Here is an 18,944-nt window from a genome sequence, read left to right as displayed (position 1 = left end):
TCTGTCAATGGCGGGGGGTGAAAACCCTTGCACATAGTTCTGATATTAACTAGGTGTAACTTAATATGCTTACTTCATCTGTGCTTGTCCACGCACACCGATCAATAATCTTAATCCTCATCTTTAAGTCGAGACACAGCGTGGCGACGGACTTTAAGTATTCTAATTAGTAGCTCATACCATAGTTTCTGTAGCCTTATGGCAGCATTCTCGAAGATCCAGGGCGTAATTAATATGAATGGCCGTTCGTGCCAGCCTGTTGTGATGACTAACAAGCTTCGAGCGTTTTGGCTGCAAAGGATCCTCTCTTTTCGGTAAAGTCTTACCTATACTCGCGGTTGAATTGCTCAACCACAACGGCTTAAAATACTACTAAAAGTTCATCGATTAGAGAGACGACCTAATATTTCATAAATATTGGGTCCAATTTAGCCTACAACTGCCTAAAGATCATTTTCGGCAAAAAAGAATTCCGTTCTTAGGAATCCCAACATTACCTATAATGTCGTAATAAGTATAAATATAAAAGCCAAAAATCTATCACTAATAGATCTAGTTCTTGCGATCATTTTAAGCTTATATGCAGGCCTAAACCTTACGTGGGTGGTTTTAACAATTTCGTTAAAGATTGTATATATCCCCATACAAATTTGGGTAACGCGAGTCGCAACGGACGTCGCAACGGGTATATATATAAGGCCTAAAAATTCATCGATTATAGAGCTAGTTCTTGCGATTGTTTTAAGCCTATATGCAGCCCTAGACCTTACGTGGGTAGCTTTAACAATTTCGTTGAAGATTGTATGTAGCTCCCATATAAATAAGTCGCGTCGCTTAATAAAGTCTGGAAAAGTCTCTCAGACCATAGAATCAACTTTTTGACAAAAAAGGTTAGCAATATCTGCTTGCGGATATACGTAAGTCCGCTAATTGATTCTACGGTCTGACCTTGTGTGACCACTCCCCGGGCCACACCAGTCCTCGGGCCCCCTCAAAATGTATGTAAAATCAGCATTTCCGACCCCCAGTAATTTCAACAACCACTTAATAAAATCGCTCGAGATTTAAATTTGCTGGAATCTATGCCTATGAGACGCCGTCATAGAGTTTATATGCCGTACCGGTTTATCGTTATATATGGACGAGCATTTGGCACTATATCGCGGGCCAGAATCTCTACTTAAATATCTTATCTTCAAGCTAAAGGTCTATAATTAAGAAAAGAATATTAAAATGTCATAAATACTTAGTATTATTAATTACAAGCAAAAATAATAAGTGGTTGTTGAAATTGCTGGGGGTCGGAAATGCTGATTTTACATACATTTTGAGGGTGGCCCGGGGACTGCTGTGGCTGGGGGAGTGGTCAAACACGTTAACGTTTTAGCCACCCAGTCGAGCCAGCCACCCGGTCGAGCCACCCCAAAACACATCAAAATCTACCAACTTTAACCTTTTATAACTCCACCTTTATTAAANATATTTAAATAAAAATTTAAATATAGCTACTTATATATAGAGGTATTCTATTTATAATATTTTTNAAAAAGGTATTATATATTTAAGCTAATAAATACTTAATAAAAGCCTATATGACCTAAAAGGGACCGAATTAGGTAATAAATAGAAATAATGATGTAATACTCTTTTAAAAATATGATAAATAAAATACCTTTATATATAAGCGGCTATATTTAAATTTTTATTTAAATATCTTTAATAGGGGTGGAGTTATAAAAGGTTAAAGTTGGTAGATTTTGATGTGTTTTGGGGTGGCTCGACCGGGTGGCTGGCTCGACTGGGTGGCTAAAACGTTACAGCCGAAAGCTCCGCTGCAAAGTTTTTCCGGGGCTTGGCGTCTCTCAGACGCGACCCGCGTCGAATCGTCGCGCAGTTCATCGCAAGGGAACTGCTACAGGGCTTCTATTCACGAGCGCAAATATGACTTGATGGCCATAAATTTGCAGCTGGCCTAAAATTTGTGTCTGCTCCGTACTCTCTTTTTTTTTGACTCGGAAACATTGCTGGGTCTCCAAAATCGCAATCAACATGTACATTAAGCAGATTATCATCCAGGGCTTCAAAAGGTGCGCGGGACCTATTATCTGTGCATTATGAAAGACTAACACGGAAACACAGCTATAAGGATCAGACTGTCATCGAGCCCTTTTCTCCAAAACACAACGTGATCGTTGGACGCAATGGCTCGGGAAAGAGTAACTTCTTCGCGGCAATCCGATTCGTACTCAGCGATGCATACACTCAGATGGGGAGGGAGGAGAGGCAGGCCCTACTGCACGTATGTTTAATAGGGCATTTTGATATTCTACGGGACTATCAGAATAACATCACGATAGGAAGGCTCTGGGTCTGCAGTCATGTCCGCCTACGTCGAGGTTATCTTCGATAACAGTGATGATCGATTCCCAACCGGGAAGCCTGAGCTTGTTCTACGACGCACGATCGGCCTGAAAAAGGACGAATATTCTCTTGACCGCAAGAATGCAACGAAGGCCGACGTTATGAATCTGCTGGAGTCCGCAGGTTTCTCACGCTCGAATCCATATTACATTGTTCCACAGGGGCGTGTTACAACCCTAACGAATATGAAAGATGCAGAGCGCCTAAATCTACTCAAGGAGGTGGCTGGAACACAAGTGTACGAGGCCAGAAGAACGGAGAGTCTGAAAATAATGACAGAGACGGATAATAAGCGTGCAAAGATTGATGACCTGCTTGCCTACATCCGCGAACGTTTGGGTGAGCTTGAAGAAGAAAAGGAAGAATTGCGCGTGTACCAAGAGAAAGATCGGGAACGAAGATGCCTGGAATATACCCTCCACTATCGCGAACAGGTCGAGATTACAAATGCCTTAGATGCGCTAGAAGAGCAGAGACAGAACAGGGTGGACGAAACAGACGATAACCGAGAACGTTTCCTCCAGGGAGAGCAAGAACTAGCCGAAATTGACAGTGAAATTAGCCAGTTGAAGCAGCAAATTGGTTTTCTTAAGATCGATAAGGCTCAACTCGAGGACGAGAGGAGAGACACCGCTCGTGATAGAGCCAAAATTGAGTTAGAGGTCAATTCTTTAACTGAAGGACAATCTGCCGCAAAACAAACCAAGACGCGTTATGACAACCAACTGCGACAAGTACAAGAGCAAATTCGGCAACGAGAGGCGGAGCTTGCTCAGATCATGCCCGAGTATAACACCAAGAAAGAGCAGGAAGCAAGAATCAAGATGCAACTCCAAGACGCAGAGGGCCAACGGAAGCGTCTTTATGACAAGCAAGGCCGTAATGCGCATTTCAGGAGTAAACGAGAGCGTGATGACTGGCTCCGCAAAGAGATCGATGCCGTCAACGTGGCCTTAGCTACTCGAAAAGCTGTTGCGATGGAAACAGCGGAAGAGATTGCTGCACTTCAAAGTGAAATCCGAAAGCTCGACAGCGATATTGCTGAGCTCCAATCAAGCATCGACAACCAAGGTGAAAACAACATGAACATCGCTGTAGAGGTACAGAAAGCGAGGGACACTAGGGATCAGCTGTCTGATCAACGAAAGTGAGTAAATTGTGTCTTCATTTAAGAGAGGCAAATCTAATAGTCCCTTAGGGAACTATGGCGAGAGGAAGCAAAACTCGATTCAGTTATTAACAATGCGCAACAAGAACTGGATAAAGCCGAGAGATTCCTTTCCCACACGATGGATCACAATACTAGCCGTGGTCTTGCGGCAGTTCGTCGTGTCAAACGCCAACACCACCTTGAAGGTGTTTATGGTACGCTAGCCGAATTGTTCGAAGTTCCGGATCGCTACAAAACTGCTGTCGAAGTCACAGCGGGAACCAGTCTCTTCCACTATGTCGTAGACAACGAAGAAACGGCAACCCGAGTCTTGGAAATCTTGCAAAGGGAAAAGGCTGGGCGCGTCACATTTATGCCTCTAAACCGTATAAAACCTAAACCTATCAGCATACCGAAAGCAAGCGACGCAATACATATGATCACGAAGTTACAATATGATCCTATGTTTGAGAGTGCTTTCCAGCATGTTTTCGGTAAAACAATCATCTGTCCCAACCTACAGGTCGCTGCGCAATATGCACGCAGCCATGCAGTTAGCGCAATTACACCAGAAGGTGACCGGGCCGATAAGAAAGGTGCTTTGACTGGTGGATATCATGATCCGCGGAACTCCCGCATAGATGCTGTGCGAAGCGTCATGAAATGGAGGGAAGAATACGAAGCCCAGAAGGCCCGTGCGGCAGAGATCAAGCGACAACTTGAGCAATTAGACCAACAAATTACTGGCGCTGTAGGCGCCTTACGCAAAATTGATCAGAGAAAACAACAGCTTGAAGGGAGCTATGATCCTTTGAACCGAGAATTGCGTAGCAAGTCTGACGATCTTCAAACTAAAAAGGATGCGCTCGACGCAAAGCAGAACTCAGCTGAAAAGATTGAGGCAGCTATACGGGATCTGAGTGAACAGCAAACCTCATATGAGACAGAACTTTCTTCGGATTACAAGAAAGCCCTCTCGAGGGACGAGGAACGACAGCTGGAAACTCTTAGCGCTACCGTACAAGATCTGCGACGACAACATTCGGAGTTGAGTGCCGCACGTTCAGAGCTAGAGAGTCGCAAAGCCGAGATCGAGGTCGAATTACGAGAAAATCTGCGACTCACGTTAGAACAACTGAAATCTCAAGAGAACAGCAGTAGCGGCGGCGCTGCTAGTAGTAACAAGCTGAAAGAAAGTCAACGCGAGCTTAAACGCATCAATGAAGCTGTCAAAACGGTTGAGGCGAAGTTGCAAGAAGCGGATCAAGCTATAGACCAAGCAAATGGGCAACTTTCACAGCTGGAGAAGAATAGAGCCGAAAAGATGCAACAACAGCAGGAGATAGCGCAGGCTATTGAACGACATCAGAGACGAATAGAGACGAGCATGGCCAAGAAAACGAATTTGACGGAGAGAGCAGCAGAAGTAGCTCGCAATATTCGTGATTTAGGAATTCTCCCCGAAGAAGCCTTTGAAAAGTATAAGAATATGGACTCGAATAGGGTGAGTTTACTTCCCCATTGAAGACCCCTTCTCTTTCCTAGCGTTTTAGACTGCAGACAGATACTAATCACAGGTCATCTCAGGCCAACAAACGCCTCCATAGCGTCAAGGAAGCCCTTAAAAAGTACTCCCACGTCAACAAGAAGGCCTTCGAGCAATACGCCAACTTCACTAAACAGCGCGACATCCTTACAAAACGCCGCGCAGAGCTTGACTCTTCGCAAAAATCAATCGAAGACCTCATTCAAGTCCTGGATACCCGCAAAGACGAAGCCATCGAGCGCACGTTCAAGCAAGTCTCACGCGAATTCGCTACCGTTTTCGAAAAACTTGTTCCGGCAGGCAAGGGTCGTCTCGTGATCCAGCGCAGATCTGATGCACAGGCTCGGGCGGCACAGGGTGCTTCTGACTCTGAAGAGGACGGTGATGATGGAGCGCAAACACGAGATGCGCAAGGCAGGCGCGTAGGATCTGCTGTGGAGAACTATACCGGCGTTGGCATCAGCGTATCATTCAACAGCAAACACGATGAGCAACAGCGCATCCAGCAGCTCTCTGGTGGCCAGAAATCCCTCTGCGCTCTTGCGCTCGTCTTTGCAATCCAGCAATGCGATCCTGCGCCCTTCTACCTCTTCGACGAAATCGACGCGAATCTTGACGCGCAATACAGGACCGCCGTGGCCGCTATGCTGCAGCAGTTAAGCAACAATCCACCTGGCAGTGGTAAGGAGGGTGGAGTGGGTGGCGGGCAGTTTATCTGCACGACCTTCCGACCAGAAATGGTCCTTGTGGCCGAGAAGTGCTATGGCGTTAGCTATTCGAATAAGACGAGTAGTATTGACGTTGTGGATCGCGAAGCAGCATTGGACTTCGTTGAAGGACAAAAGCAATAGTGTCGTGTTTTCTTCATCCTGCTTAAGGATATCTTTACCTTGTCTGAGTTGGACTCAGGGTGTTGATCGCATGGATTTATGACTCTAGGAGGGAGGGCGTTTCTCAAATGACTGAGCGTGGGTGGCTGGGTCGGATGTGTATGGTTGCTAGAGGATGATACCTCGGATTGGTTGGGTGTGTTGTTTGAATGCATTAATGCTCTTCGAGTCTGCTCGTTCCATATGGATAAATGTGTTGAATAGTCAGCATAACTTACTGAGAGACGATTGACCGACCCGGTTGAAAGCTTGGCATTTCAACGGCGTCCAATGGCATCTTGAACTCACGCCTGCCCATACCTGTCGTTGGAAGCGGATTAAATGCGACGCAACGTTTGCAATGCACCCGGGCGAACCGAGATTGTCCAGGTCCTCTTTAGGGCCCGGTAATTATTGAGATGAGGTCTGGAACTTCTCGTTAAAAACGCAGAATAGTTCGAAGACTTAGTCCCGCGGCACCACAGCAGGTTACTCCACCTTCTGTATCTCTCTACGAGCCTCAATATGTTTTACTTTCTTCGCCATAGCAGGCATCTGTCAACCTCAGATGTTCTTCGCAGACTTCCTTTTTTATTTCATGTCTCCTGGAGAAGAGTCTGCAAGGTCGACTTGGATGTATAAACTACCGGATCTCTCCTTAAATAGCACGAACGTTGTCTTGGATCTTTCTGTACAAGTAACAGCTTCAGCTTTCTGCGCTATTGAAGCTGCTAATCCAGCCGCCCTAAGAGAAGCTTACGGGCTGTACCGAAAAACCCTCGCGGCCCACTCTACTCTCCTCATGCTGGAAAAGCCAAGCGTTGACATGATTTGTACACCCGATGCTTTCTTTATTTGAGGCCATGCAATGCACAACTACAGACATCTATCGGGAACATATCCAAGGCACAGCCAAGACGATTGAGCTTGTAGGGCCTGACGCATGTGCTACAAACTTATTCAGCCAAAATCTTTTCCCATGTCCAGACGCAAATGGTACGGTCCTACAAATTATTTGATAAATAGTACTAAGTGAGTTAGGGACTGTTCGGTTGTAAAACCGTCAGATTGAATATGAACTGAAAGTCCAGCAGAAAGAACGCGTTCCTTCCTAATTTGTCGCGTGTCTGTGGCTTTGTAAATCGCACGGACGTGTGCAATCTAAATCCTTCATATTGAAACGTGTCAGGGCAGTGGCTAGGCTGGCATGGAATATATGAATGATGCTCTATGAGGAAGAATCTAAGGGGCTCGATGGCCCGAGAAGATATCTACAAGGTGGCCCGCGTACCGTCACGTGATCTATCACGTGCACGACGTGCTTGGTTACGGGGCAGGATACACTCATATCTGCTCCCTATATTTCAAATTCTTTCACGAAGCGTCTGAGAGCTTATGGGCGTCGCTTTGGTAAGATTTAATTGTTTTAAGAATCGATTTTTACCCTTTTCTATGAGCTATGTCCTAACTATAATAGTTATAATATATATATTTGATGTAATAGGTTCTTTAGGTAATTATATCGTTGTAAATATATAACTATAACTATATCTAGGATACTAAGGTGCGAGGGAGATTGATTAGGAGTATTCTAATAAGCGTCCCCGGCATCGCCGTACAGTTTATGCCTTGCGCTTTCATCGAGTCGTATTGATTACGGCTACGAACATCTAAAGTAGTTACGGACCTGCTGCTTGGCCTCCACAAAAGAGGAGAATGCGAAATACGAGGAAGCAGTCAGCCTCGCCAGTCAACGACAACCCAACAAAGCCATCCAAAGTCAACCTTGTGAGCGCCTCACACACGTATCGCAGACTGAAAAGTCATCATATCTACACGGCCGCAAAATGGCACTCATAAATATGCGGCGTTCTCCCTAGCAAGATCCCAACTAACCTCTCAACGCTAATCACTGAATAGCTCTAAACACTTTTCCATTACTTTTCCTCAACGCTCGAAAATGGCCTCGGAATACCTTAAAGAAGAAACTGTCGACATCAGTATGATTTCTGAAAAGGAGAAGGAGGAACTCAAGACCTCTGCAGCGTCCATTGCCTCTGGCACCACTGCAGTGAGCACAGCGGAGAATCCCCAATTCATCGCCGGCAAATCCCTCTTCATCAGTACACGAGGCATTCCAGTATTGCGGCTACCGCTCCCCCCATCTGAGTTAGAGATAGGCATTTACAATGCCGACGGTTCCCTTGCCTTCCAGTCCACACGAGAAAAGCGCTGGTCAGGCAGTTGTGTCTTGTCCGACACCTCCCGGAATAATCTTGTCAGCACAACTTACTTTTGGGGGCCTAGCCGCGATCCTGTCCTTCAACTGCTTGGGCCGAGTGCTGATCCGAAGGCCAATGCGATCAAGACAGTATCAAAATGGACATCACGCTCGCAGAAGTTTGTCATGCCGGATGGGAGAATATTCGAGTGGACGTACGAGCGGGAGAGACTAGCTGGAGGAAAGAAGGCAACACTTCTCGTACTTTACAGGAGAGACGGCTCGGCCAAGAATGGAAAGAGGATTGCACAGCTGGTGCGGGATGAAGATACAAGATCCCCTGGATCATCCAAGTGCAGTGCGGGCAACGGTGGCGAGCTTGTTCTCAGCCAGGATGCTGCAGAGGCGATGGATGAGGCTGTTATTGTCGCCACCTGCATGCTTATGCTGAAGAAAGAAATTGATCGCAGGCGCACTGTCCAGATGATAATGATTTCGGCCGCTATTTCGGGGGGCAGTGGTTAGTAGAAGGATGGAAGACACTATAAGCGAGCTTGTGGGGTTAGGGGAGACTTCAAGTTAGAGGGGTTAGTGTCGTTGGGGTTGTTCAGCATAAGTATTTCTATTTATTTTCTGCTCCATAGTTTTTCTTACTTTTTCTGCCTTCGGATTAGTATTCCCTCTCATCCATCTACGCATCCCTCGACGACACTCTGTATTTCTATAACACTTTACTATTCTCACCTCATTGCTTTGGATGTTTCCACTGCAATTCGCCATAATATTCCAGTGCTATAGGACCGCTCAACCGAGTGAGGTCGCTTCAGTTTGTCACAATGAACATTCAGCCACGCCGTCCCGCCATGTCATCCAGAACCCTACGATAAACATATGTGGTCCATGCTATATACAATAATAAATACCAAGCAGTAACACTTCAAATAATGCTGCCGGTTCCGCCCAAAAATACGGTCATCTCTCGCGCAGTGCGAATCTGCCTTCCTCTAACTCAACGTCATTGATGTCCGTCCTAACAACCATAGCAGTAGCACTGTCTATTAAACGAGTCCGGAAGGGGTGGCATTACGATGAACGGAATTCCTGTTATCTGTGATCATAGCTAATGAAAGATATTTTCGACTATAGATTACGCAATAACAATCACATCCTCGAATATGTGTATTATAACTTCCATCAACCTTCCCTCTAGTACCTATACTAATTTTTACAGAGGAATAGTTGTGTACGGAACTAAACGACAGTCAAGCTGGCGTCTCCTAACCATAGATCACACTGAAATTACAAGACCATACAAATGCTTCCACAGAACAAATCTCCGGCCACTGTGCGGCATCAGGAAGCTTTCCGGTTATCTCCAATATACGACCAAGCCATCGTCCTTCTGGTGAAGAGGTACCACCTAAGGCATGCTATGCAGTACACATCGACATGTGCATAAAGTAATATACGACGCCCTTTCAATGATTAGAAAAACTATATTCTACACACCGACAGATTTCAATTGCTGCGTCGCAAATGCCAAAGCTGAATGAACAATTGGCGGATCCTGGACTACGGAGCGAACGGAGTATACTAAGGAGTATGATGAGAGTCGTGTTATACAACATAATAGTATTGGAAGCAGAGAAATTGAAGAAGTAAAGCACTGTGGTCCGTAAGCTAGTGGGACGAATGATCTGTGAATCAGACGGTAAAGTTTCGAGGTATGGATCACGGTTATCCTTGATTCCATTGCCATCGCCATACCTTTAACTCCTCTAACAAACGTAGCGCTGTCGTAGTCGTATCGGTGAATAAAGAGCTACACTCTGAGTGCTGAGCCATATCCGACAAAAGAAAATTCCCATCCCGATGGAGTTATGGGCATTCAGCGACGAGATCGAAAAGATATTGATTTGATCGTTTTTGGGTAGCTGGATCAGCCCACGGTATTTGCTTCCATTCTGACCTTGACATGATCGAGGGTTTTCCTTGTACAGTGACGTAATATTTGTATGGGGCGGGTAGTTTCAAGAGACATTCATTTTGGAAGCGAGGAATATGCCGTCGGTCCTCTAAGTTCAAAGAGCTTTTCTAGGCCAATCGTATTATTGAGCCACCGGAAGGGACGAAGCACTGTTACATAAAACAACAATACTCAGCAGATATTCAGCAGATATGTAGCCCTGACCTTAACTTCCCTCTTACTCACCTCAAGAAGGCTTAGTGCCATTACCGAAACGAACACTTCATCAGATGCCGCACATGTTGGATCACTTAAGGTAGAATTCAAGTCCTTTAGAGTCGATCCATATAGTCGTATTCCTTTCTGTAATGTCTGGTTGTTTCCATGTCGACTTCCAAAGAAAGACACCGCCAAGGAGAGAAGTGGCCGCTATAATAGGCGCAAATTAGACTGTCCGACCTGCTGCAAATTGTTAAGCAGGCTTTGGGACGCCCTCTTCAATGGGCTACCGCTGAATAGACAGGCTCGGATGAACAAGATGCAGGTCTTCGTCTCGCGTTGTGCCAACTTAAGCGCAGCAGGGAGACAGCAAACATCACAGGGCGGCTGTGAATCCTAGGGTTGTCAATGATATTTTTTCACCACGCCACTTCCTGCGCCTATCCACTGCGCCGGCTCCCGCCACCGCGGGTCCGAGATGGTGAGATAATCCGAAAGTCTAGATGTTAATTGCTACTAGTAGACACAACGAGTGTGTGTCGGGTAGGCTACAGCTCCCTTACTCTACCTGCAGCAAAATAGTCCCTGAGGTGAGCGTTCAACTTGACATTCGATAGGCTGCCTTCGAGACTCCTTACCCGATAATCCTTCGCAATTCTAATGCGGTTCCTCGAATCCAAATTCATTCTCATCTTAACGATGCAAACCAGTCTGTATAATTACTTTTTGTTAGGAATATAAATAGTGCTGTAAATGATGGTGGAATGGGTTCGGGATCTTGTTCACAGGGCGCAGGAATACAAGCCTACGGTTTTATATCGGTTAGCACTATCGAGCTTCCTTATTTGTATTGCACTGAAAGGATCCTGAGCCTGAGTGAGTGACCTTTCTATTTAAATCGAATATTTTCCTGCATGAAAACCTCCATATCTGGCATAAAGCAACCTAGAATTCGTAAAGTGTCCCTTGGAAGCTCCGAATACAACTACGGTTGCTCTCACTCGTCTGAGAAATAATCTATAAGACCAATCCCAAACTGCGTCATAGTCTCAGAGGCTGATTTAGGTTCGTATGTATACCCACGCTCAACTGTGGAACCTGCTGGTACTTGTTCTTCAGCAAGCCTCTAGTATTCTGCAGCACCTGGACATAGCTCTGCCCCATACCGCCATCTCCGTACCTCATGGCCTGTAAAAAGGCCCACGACATCGCACCTACATGGCTCCCAGTAATGGTTGCATCAGCACTTGTCTGATCATCTCTGCATCCACTATACATGAACACGTGCTTTTTCTCGGCCTTCCAGTCCTCCGCAAAGTGCTCCTCGCCGAGCCCGTCCTCATCGACGGGGTCGCTCATGTGCTTTAGGCTTTTGAAGAAGCTCTGCGCGCCGGCGAGCAGCTCACGCGCATCGCTAACCTTGTCATAAGTAAAGCCTCCTTGGAGGAGATGTGAAGCGGCAGACATGAGGTGGATGCCCTGCTTGACATTATCAATCAAATTAACGTCCCCGTTCTCGTCGGTGCGATACACGAAGGGTAACTCGATAGCTGAACCAGAGTGGCAGCAGTCAAACACAACGAAGAGTGTGCTGCTTGGCGGCAATGCGCTGACTAGATGGCGGTGCAGGGTATCGCTATCGATCTGCCCGTTTGTCTCGTAATCTACCGGCACGATGGTGTCGTCAAAGCCCGAGTCTCGATCACCGTCCAGATCCCGCACTTGCCCGCCGTGCCCGCTGTAGTGCAGAAAACAGCATGNGTTGGGCTCGCTAACAAGCCAATCCATGGCGGCGAGGATGTTGCGGGCAGTGGGGAAGAACGGGCCTCTGCGGTCGCGGTCGTCGGCCAACACTACCATGGATCGCGAGTCGGTAGGGTAGTCCTTTTCAGCCAAGAAGGAGAGCACATTGTGCACATCTTGGTGGCAGCCTTGAAGTTCATGGGAGGAGCCGGTGTAATCTGCTCTACGCATAAGCCATCAGCTGAAGGACAAAGAGGGGGCGGGGGTGAGCACACTGATGCCGATAAGCAGGGACTTGCGGCGCATTGTCGGATGTTTATAAACAAATACGAAATTTTCAGGGTCCACGAGGGGCAAGAGATGGCGTACTGCTGTTTTGGGACCGGCCTAGATTACCGGGGGCTTTGGGTGGATTGGACCGTGGAACCCCGCCCAAGTCATCTTGGTGTTGAGCTTGGTGCTTCATTATCGTCTTGGCAAACTTGGCTTCTCTGATTGACTCGGAGATATGTCGGTGCCAGAATTTCAAAAATCTTTTCATGGCGGAGGTTCCGCGGAGTTGTCCTTCACGATATAGACCTTGTTCAGCCGACTCAATATAGTGTTCAACCAAATCATGTCTCAAAAAAGCCTCCCCCGGAGCTTTGGCCGTTTCCCGATTTCGAACCTCTTCACAGCTGTATATTCCTGAGCACGGCGATTTCAATGCATTGATTTTATTGGTAAATTCTTATCGATAACGTATGGACGAATCTTGGCGGGTTAAGGATAGTTTGGTGATCTAGGGCCACGAGAAGAATACATTTACCTTGGAAGAGATCTGACGGCCATGGTCAGGATTTTGATAATATTTCAGCCTCTTATTCCTCCAAGGTATAGTTACATATATACATACTCCTGAGTATGTATTGATCAGGTACTGCTGCTTGGGAGTTTTCGGTACTCCAGTAATGTGAAGTTGTTAGTAAACGTATTGGTACGATCCAGTGCGTCCGGGGTAATTGGAATGCTTGATTCTGACTACTAAAGCTAAGCTAGCAGATCGCGAGTGGGTCCATGAGTCGCGAGCCATATATACAGTACTAATGAACACATTGGAACTCCCCAAGGCCATCCAAATTGGAGCCATGATCAAGGTTCAGTAGTCATTGCGACAAAAGAGCAACACTTCTCTTTGGTTTTGTATCGGATTAGTTGATATTCTGGCAGGTAATAGTTTAAAATATTAGAATTGAAGACAGAGGAAGACTCAAGGATACGTGTCTATTGGGTATCTTTTGCTGGTGTTATCTCCTGTAATATCTGTCTCTACTGCGTGACCTATCTCTTCGGCGCTCTCTCTCATCTGAAGGACTGTAATTGCGAGGTCGTCGACGCCGGTCATCCTCAGAATTAGAGACACTTGGGTACTTTTGTTTCCGACGATCCCTTGAGTCTGAACGGTCACGATCGTGTCTTCGGGCAGGCTCTTTTGGTTCAGTAGATTTACGGCGATGTGTGGATTCCCTTGTATCCCTCGGACTTGGTGACTTGTGTTTTCGGTGATCTTCTAGCCCAGACTTTATTCGTCGTTTCTCCCGTTCCCGATCCTCCGATGCGTCCCGATGCCGCTTGGAGCGGTGGTGCTTATGTTTACCATCCTTTTTCCTGCTCTTCTTCAATTTCTTTAGCGCAGCTTCAACTTCCTCTCTCTTCTGCTCAACCAGGTACGCCTTCATAGGATCATCATCGTTATGTGTCCGTACCAGCTCGGCCAGCTCCTTTTCTTCCTTCAACAAAGGCCTCTCTCCTTCACTATCACTTTCTATGCGCCTCTTCTTCCTACTGCTCTCCTCATCCTCCTCAAGATTCTCATTCCCAAGAGTGTTGTCGGCCTCTTCCTCATCACCTTTCCGCTTATACCTTGTGTGATCAACTCTCAACACCCTTCCCATTATTGTTGCTCCGCCTAAGTTATCCACCGCCAAGTCTGTACTTCGCTGATCTTCATATTTGAGAAATGCAAAACCTTTCGACTTGCAAGTTTCCTTGTCTCGTACTAGGTTAATGAAGACCGGTTCACCAAACTGTGAAAATATGGTAATTACGTCGCCTTCGGAGAGCTCAAAAGGTAATCCACCAATGTAGATGTAGGCAGTATCGCGATAGTCGGCGTGCCATGAGCCTTCTGGGGTGATGCCTTCTTCGAGTTCGCGTTTATTGAGGTTTTGGATCTGCCGGATGCTATTCATGATGTGAAAGAGGGTGGAGAGAAGAGCCGGCCAATGTCAGACCCGATGGGCTGAAATTATACCGGAGAGGAGAAGCTTGGAGTAAATCCTGTCGCGCTTCTCAAAACGTAATTTAGTAGTAGAAATAATCGAGTCGCATTTAAGGTGGCGGTCGGGTACTCTGGCTGGAAACTGGTTGGCGGCAAGAGCGAATGTAATGAGGTTTGAGCGCGTAGGAACGCGAAGAGAGGTGGCTATAGCTCCTGCAGAGAAGGCTGGGTAAGAAGTCGGCAGAAAACGACGTCGTAGGGCTGAGCTAGCGAATTTCATAAGTCTTCAATCCCCCAGAAATCTAGGTCTGCTTGAACAATATCACAAAACGCCTCCATTCCCTTTGCCAGGGCTTTTGAAACCCCATAGCCTTGACTCTAGCATTGCAACGTCTTTAATACAGTGCCCAATCGCAGCTCTGCTGAATGTTCTTCCTCAACGTCCCCGAAACCGCGTCTTGAAACCCCCGAATCCACCCTTGAGATGTCGGCTGCATCTCGACGAATATCAAACTACACCACCAGATCCGTAGGTAGTGATCATGATACATCTAGTAGACCGAGAAGCAGTGAGGAGGGCAAGAAGGAAATATGGACCTCAATGTTAGATGGAGTTTCTAGTGGGAAGAGACTACCGGAAAAGAGTCTCCTTGTGCTAGGTATTCATGGCGCCCACGTACTTGATACAGGCGTTATTTAGGCACTAATTAAATTTCGTACAGGTGGTACGCCAGATACCCAAAAGGATTTCTTGGAATCCCTCTCCACGGATCCATCAAGCAACCGAAGACCACCAGACCGGGGTCGGAAACCGCCCATAGCAAACCAGTTCGCGTTGGGTTATACATACCAGGACGTGTTAGATGCAGATCATGAAGGTATATCTTTTTCGATGCCTCACTTTACTCATCCGCACTCCAACATTAACTAATTTCTACCAGATACACTCGCGCGCCTCTCTCTCTATCTCCTTAACACCCCCACACCATCCTTCACGCCTCTCCTCAAGCCCTACCTCACCCCCCGGACACTTCCGAATATGCTCATTGTGATCCTTCTGGACTGGTCCCATCCATGGCTATGGTTACGCCAACTTCGTGAATGGATCCGTGTGCTTCGTTCACTTGTTTCTTCTCTTGACGATGAGTCAAAGGACGTCATGGAGGAAAATATTAATAACTGGCGGGACCGAGGGCGGGGGGTGGGCGGTTCTTCTGATAACACTGGAAGTGGATCCTCTGAGACTGTGACGATACCGTTGGGGCCTGGAGAATGGGACGAGCCACTGGGTATTCCATTATGTGTGGTTTGCCAAAATGCGGATAAGATTGAAGGCCTGGAGCGGGAACGTGGATGGAAAGAGGAGGAGTTTGATTTCGTGCTGCAATACCTACGGACTGTGCTGCTCAAACACGGGGCGAGCTTGGTCTACACGATGCCCTCAGCACCAGGATCTTTACAAACGCTCATCCACTCAAGTCTTGGGATTAAGTCGATGCTAAAGCAAAAACAACTCAAGCATAACGTCATTGACCGTGACCGTGTTCTTGTGCCACCAAATTGGGATAGCTGGGGTAAGATTAGAGTACTTAGGGAGGGCTTCGATGTCGAAGGAGTTAGCCTGGCATGGTCAGAGGATATTCAAATACCAGCACATATGCAGCCATACCATCAGATAAATGATGCCTCAAACAGACAGAGTGCCCCAGACGGTGAAGCGCAGCCAGGCGCAGAAGAGGAAGACGAGTCTGCAGAAGAAGAGGCCACTGCTGTATCAATTTATGAAGAAACGATCCGCAACCCCGAACGCGACTCCGCTCTGTCCTCACTCAATCCCAAGCACGGCAACGGCATGGAAGTTCCATCCAGCGATGCACAGGCTTTCCTTGCATCACAGGTGGAGATACTCGACCGTTTGCGCGTAGAAGACGAACGCGAGAAGAACGCTAAAGATAAGAAGAAGGGTAACGCGGTGTACATCTCACAGGACGACGCGAGTGGAGTTGTCGAAGAGCATATCGGGCCTGTGCAATTTAACATGGGCGGCATTCAAGTTAACGCTGACGAGATGATTAAACGGTTGCTAGTAAGCTTGCTGTCTTTATGCACTCAGAGGTTTTTTTTATAGTCCCTGTTGTTCCTTAGAACCTCTTTCATTTCTATTCTCCTACAGCCCATGCAATATTGTGTTAGTAAGTTAATAACTGGACTCCGGCTAACCTTAACGCCATGAAGGATCGCGAAGCAAATCGATCTTCCGATACCGATGCAGGCGCCTCCACACCAGGCGGAACCGACGCCAAATCCGAGAATGAGCGACTTGCTTCATTTTTCGCCGGGCTGAGTGGCCCTAGAGGTTCATAGTATGGTAGCGAGCACGTGTACTTCATAATACCCCACCTTAAGGCCGGAATCCTTAGATTGCAATTCAAAGAGGAAAACAGAACCATTTCAAATGGTAGTCTTTAGACCCTGCCACGGCTGTTCGCGGTTTTCCTTGTTCGGAGGATTAGTGTAGGATTGTGTGGCTTTATACCCAATAACATTCTGCCTTAGCGCATACACCTTTCAGTGGTAGTGATCTTTAATTGATAAACTCCTATGCTCATTTTAGCAACAGGAAGTCTCCCTACACTTTGCCCCATTCAAATACCCCCTCTCATATAATTATGCACTCGAGAATCCTCTTCCAACAAATAGTCCCCGTTGTCCGGAAGACTTCCATTCTCATATCAAGCACTCTAGCCCTTTTAGAGTGGAATTCCGGGTTTCATGTCAAGAAATCAGTTTCCAAAGAAATCCAAGAAGTAAACTTTGACAAAGCAATGCTAACATTTGCCGGCATTAGCAACATTCCATTGTCTCAATGGTGGGTAGCTTCTCCATTTGAGTATCCGCCATTAACTTGTTCTGCATCAACTAGCCGGGGACAGGGAGAAATTTCTGTCGGCGAAGATGGCGAACTACAGCATTACGAGATCATGCTTATTATTATACTGGAGTCGCAAATGATGACCGCCAAAGTAAGATATGATAGGTTTTGCTACCAGGTGGTAATGCAGGCTCTTTGGATAGCAGGATGAGTGGTTCTGGCATATTCTTTTACGACCACACCTGAATGGTCCGTTGAGTTCCGTATGGTTTGACTAATCGTGCGGCGTTGTCATCGAAAACCAGTGGAAGGGCTGGCCGAGTGATCTGTATCCCATGCGCCGTCGGTGGAGGCGGTGGTAAGCGAGCCAACTAGACACTCTACATAGATTCACTATTAATATTTCGATGTTCGCGCACAAGTAACATTTCCTACTAGAGGCAAAACTCCTTAATACGACACCAGGTATATAACGATACATTTGGTATTACGATCCACACGCCCTGATTAAGCTTTTTGGGTGTAACTTACGATAATCTGACTTTTGACGATATCGTTAAGCTCTACCACCAATATCGGTATAACTAGTTGTATGAGAAGGGGGTATATCTGACCCATAAGAAGGGAAATCTATACCCTTTAGGCTTTAAGATCTACTTTTATTGAAGTTGTACTGCTTATTCACTCTACACGTGACTCTTGATATAACAATACCATTGGTATTGCGATATATTTGGCGCCAAAACCCATATCGTGCTAAGGAGTTTTGCCTGTACAGCTCTGTGCACAACTAGCTTCNCCCCCCTGCCGCACCATCATGCCTAACTCGTTCATTTGAGTTTTCTTCTATGAATCTGCTAGCCAGCACAGTCGCAGTTCTTTGGCTACTCGATCCATGTACATCTTGCCTACATCTACTCAGATAATTTTCTAGGCTAGAGGTGGCTGGCAATCCTTTCCTTGTACGTCTTTGCCGGGCTGGGGGGGACGGCGGATTCAGCCCGGTCGAATATTAATATATATAATTAAGATTAACAATTTATGTAGCTATATAATTATCTATTTACCTTCTACTGTATATAACTATCCTATTAGGTATAGTGTACTATCTATAGGTAAGCTATCTAACCTGCCTAGCCCTACCTGTGTCGAACACTGGTTAAGACAAAGTACTTTACGCTGAAAATCTCGCCCTTGAGCTTTTCTTGCTTAAAATCCTTGTGTCGCGGTCCATCGTCTGGATCGCCATCCCAAAATTGCCGAGAGATCCCCGGGCAGTGCTGCTAATATTCCTGAAACGGTAAGATGCCGGGTTGGCGGCGTACGTCCGCCAAGGTCCTCGTCCAGTGCCGGGATACACGCCAGGGAAGAAATACAGCCTACATTATCCCATTCTACGATGTGTTGAGATAAAGGGTGAGCGAACGCAGTGCAAGATGCACAATCTCTGAAGATCCGTGGCGTGTTAGTTCGAGATTGCACAGAAGCCACGACGTAAACGTTAGCCTGGCGTTTTGATAGAGAGCCTATTTGGTACAAGCATTTCCAAGGCTACGTCAGCAAATGGATAATTAGCGGAAATACGATAAACATAGGAATCGAAGCCTTCCTATCTTCTATGGAAAGTTTCGTCCGCTACCCTGTGTCGAAAGTAAGACGTTTCGGGATAGTTAGAAA

At 46.5% G+C, this 18,944-nt stretch overlaps 6 protein-coding genes across 6 annotated transcripts; 4 read left to right on the top strand and 2 right to left on the bottom strand.

Moving 5' to 3' along the window:
• Positions 1-1,909: 1,909 nt before the first annotated feature.
• Positions 1,910-6,335, top strand: K441DRAFT_636491 (putative chromosome segregation protein SudA). The gene is made up of 5 exons (XM_067646479.1): positions 1,910-2,087; positions 2,140-2,299; positions 2,358-3,568; positions 3,620-5,075; positions 5,159-6,335. The coding sequence occupies exons 1-5, from the start codon at positions 2,050-2,052 to the stop codon at positions 5,966-5,968; spliced, it is 3,675 nt and encodes a 1,224-aa protein (XP_067504133.1). The 5' UTR covers positions 1,910-2,049; the 3' UTR covers positions 5,969-6,335.
• Positions 6,336-6,456: 121 nt separating this feature from the next.
• Positions 6,457-7,194, top strand: K441DRAFT_660034 (uncharacterized protein). The gene is made up of 2 exons (XM_067648631.1): positions 6,457-6,934; positions 6,995-7,194. Exon 1 carries the CDS (start codon positions 6,585-6,587, stop codon positions 6,843-6,845), a length of 261 nt encoding a protein of 86 aa, XP_067504132.1. The 5' UTR covers positions 6,457-6,584; the 3' UTR covers positions 6,846-6,934; positions 6,995-7,194.
• A 794-nt stretch (positions 7,195-7,988) lies between these two features.
• K441DRAFT_611209 (uncharacterized protein) lies at positions 7,989-8,732 on the top strand (the record flags this gene model as incomplete). Its single annotated transcript, XM_067645564.1, has 1 exon — positions 7,989-8,732. The coding sequence occupies one exon, from the start codon at positions 7,989-7,991 to the stop codon at positions 8,730-8,732; it is 744 nt and encodes a 247-aa protein (XP_067504131.1).
• A 2,701-nt stretch (positions 8,733-11,433) lies between these two features.
• K441DRAFT_687192 (metacaspase) lies at positions 11,434-12,441 on the bottom strand (the record flags this gene model as incomplete). Its single annotated transcript, XM_067652069.1, has 2 exons — positions 11,434-12,353; positions 12,411-12,441. The coding sequence occupies 2 exons, from the start codon at positions 12,439-12,441 to the stop codon at positions 11,434-11,436; spliced, it is 951 nt and encodes a 316-aa protein (XP_067504130.1).
• A 980-nt stretch (positions 12,442-13,421) lies between these two features.
• K441DRAFT_561019 (uncharacterized protein) lies at positions 13,422-14,366 on the bottom strand (the record flags this gene model as incomplete). The annotated part of the gene is made up of 1 exon (XM_067643515.1): positions 13,422-14,366. One exon carries the CDS (start codon positions 14,364-14,366, stop codon positions 13,422-13,424), a length of 945 nt encoding a protein of 314 aa, XP_067504129.1.
• A 329-nt stretch (positions 14,367-14,695) lies between these two features.
• Positions 14,696-16,953, top strand: K441DRAFT_660029 (uncharacterized protein). Its single transcript, XM_067648630.1, has 4 exons — positions 14,696-15,054; positions 15,118-15,273; positions 15,337-16,481; positions 16,631-16,953. Exons 1-4 carry the CDS (start codon positions 14,880-14,882, stop codon positions 16,757-16,759), a joined length of 1,605 nt encoding a protein of 534 aa, XP_067504128.1. The 5' UTR covers positions 14,696-14,879; the 3' UTR covers positions 16,760-16,953.
• Positions 16,954-18,944: the final 1,991 nt, after the last annotated feature.

The sequence above is a fragment of the Cenococcum geophilum genome, assembly GCF_001692895.1.
Source record: "Cenococcum geophilum 1.58 unplaced genomic scaffold K441scaffold_21, whole genome shotgun sequence".
Lineage (NCBI taxonomy): Eukaryota > Fungi > Ascomycota > Dothideomycetes > Gloniales > Gloniaceae > Cenococcum > Cenococcum geophilum.
This window is presented reverse-complemented; position numbering and strand designations above follow the sequence as displayed.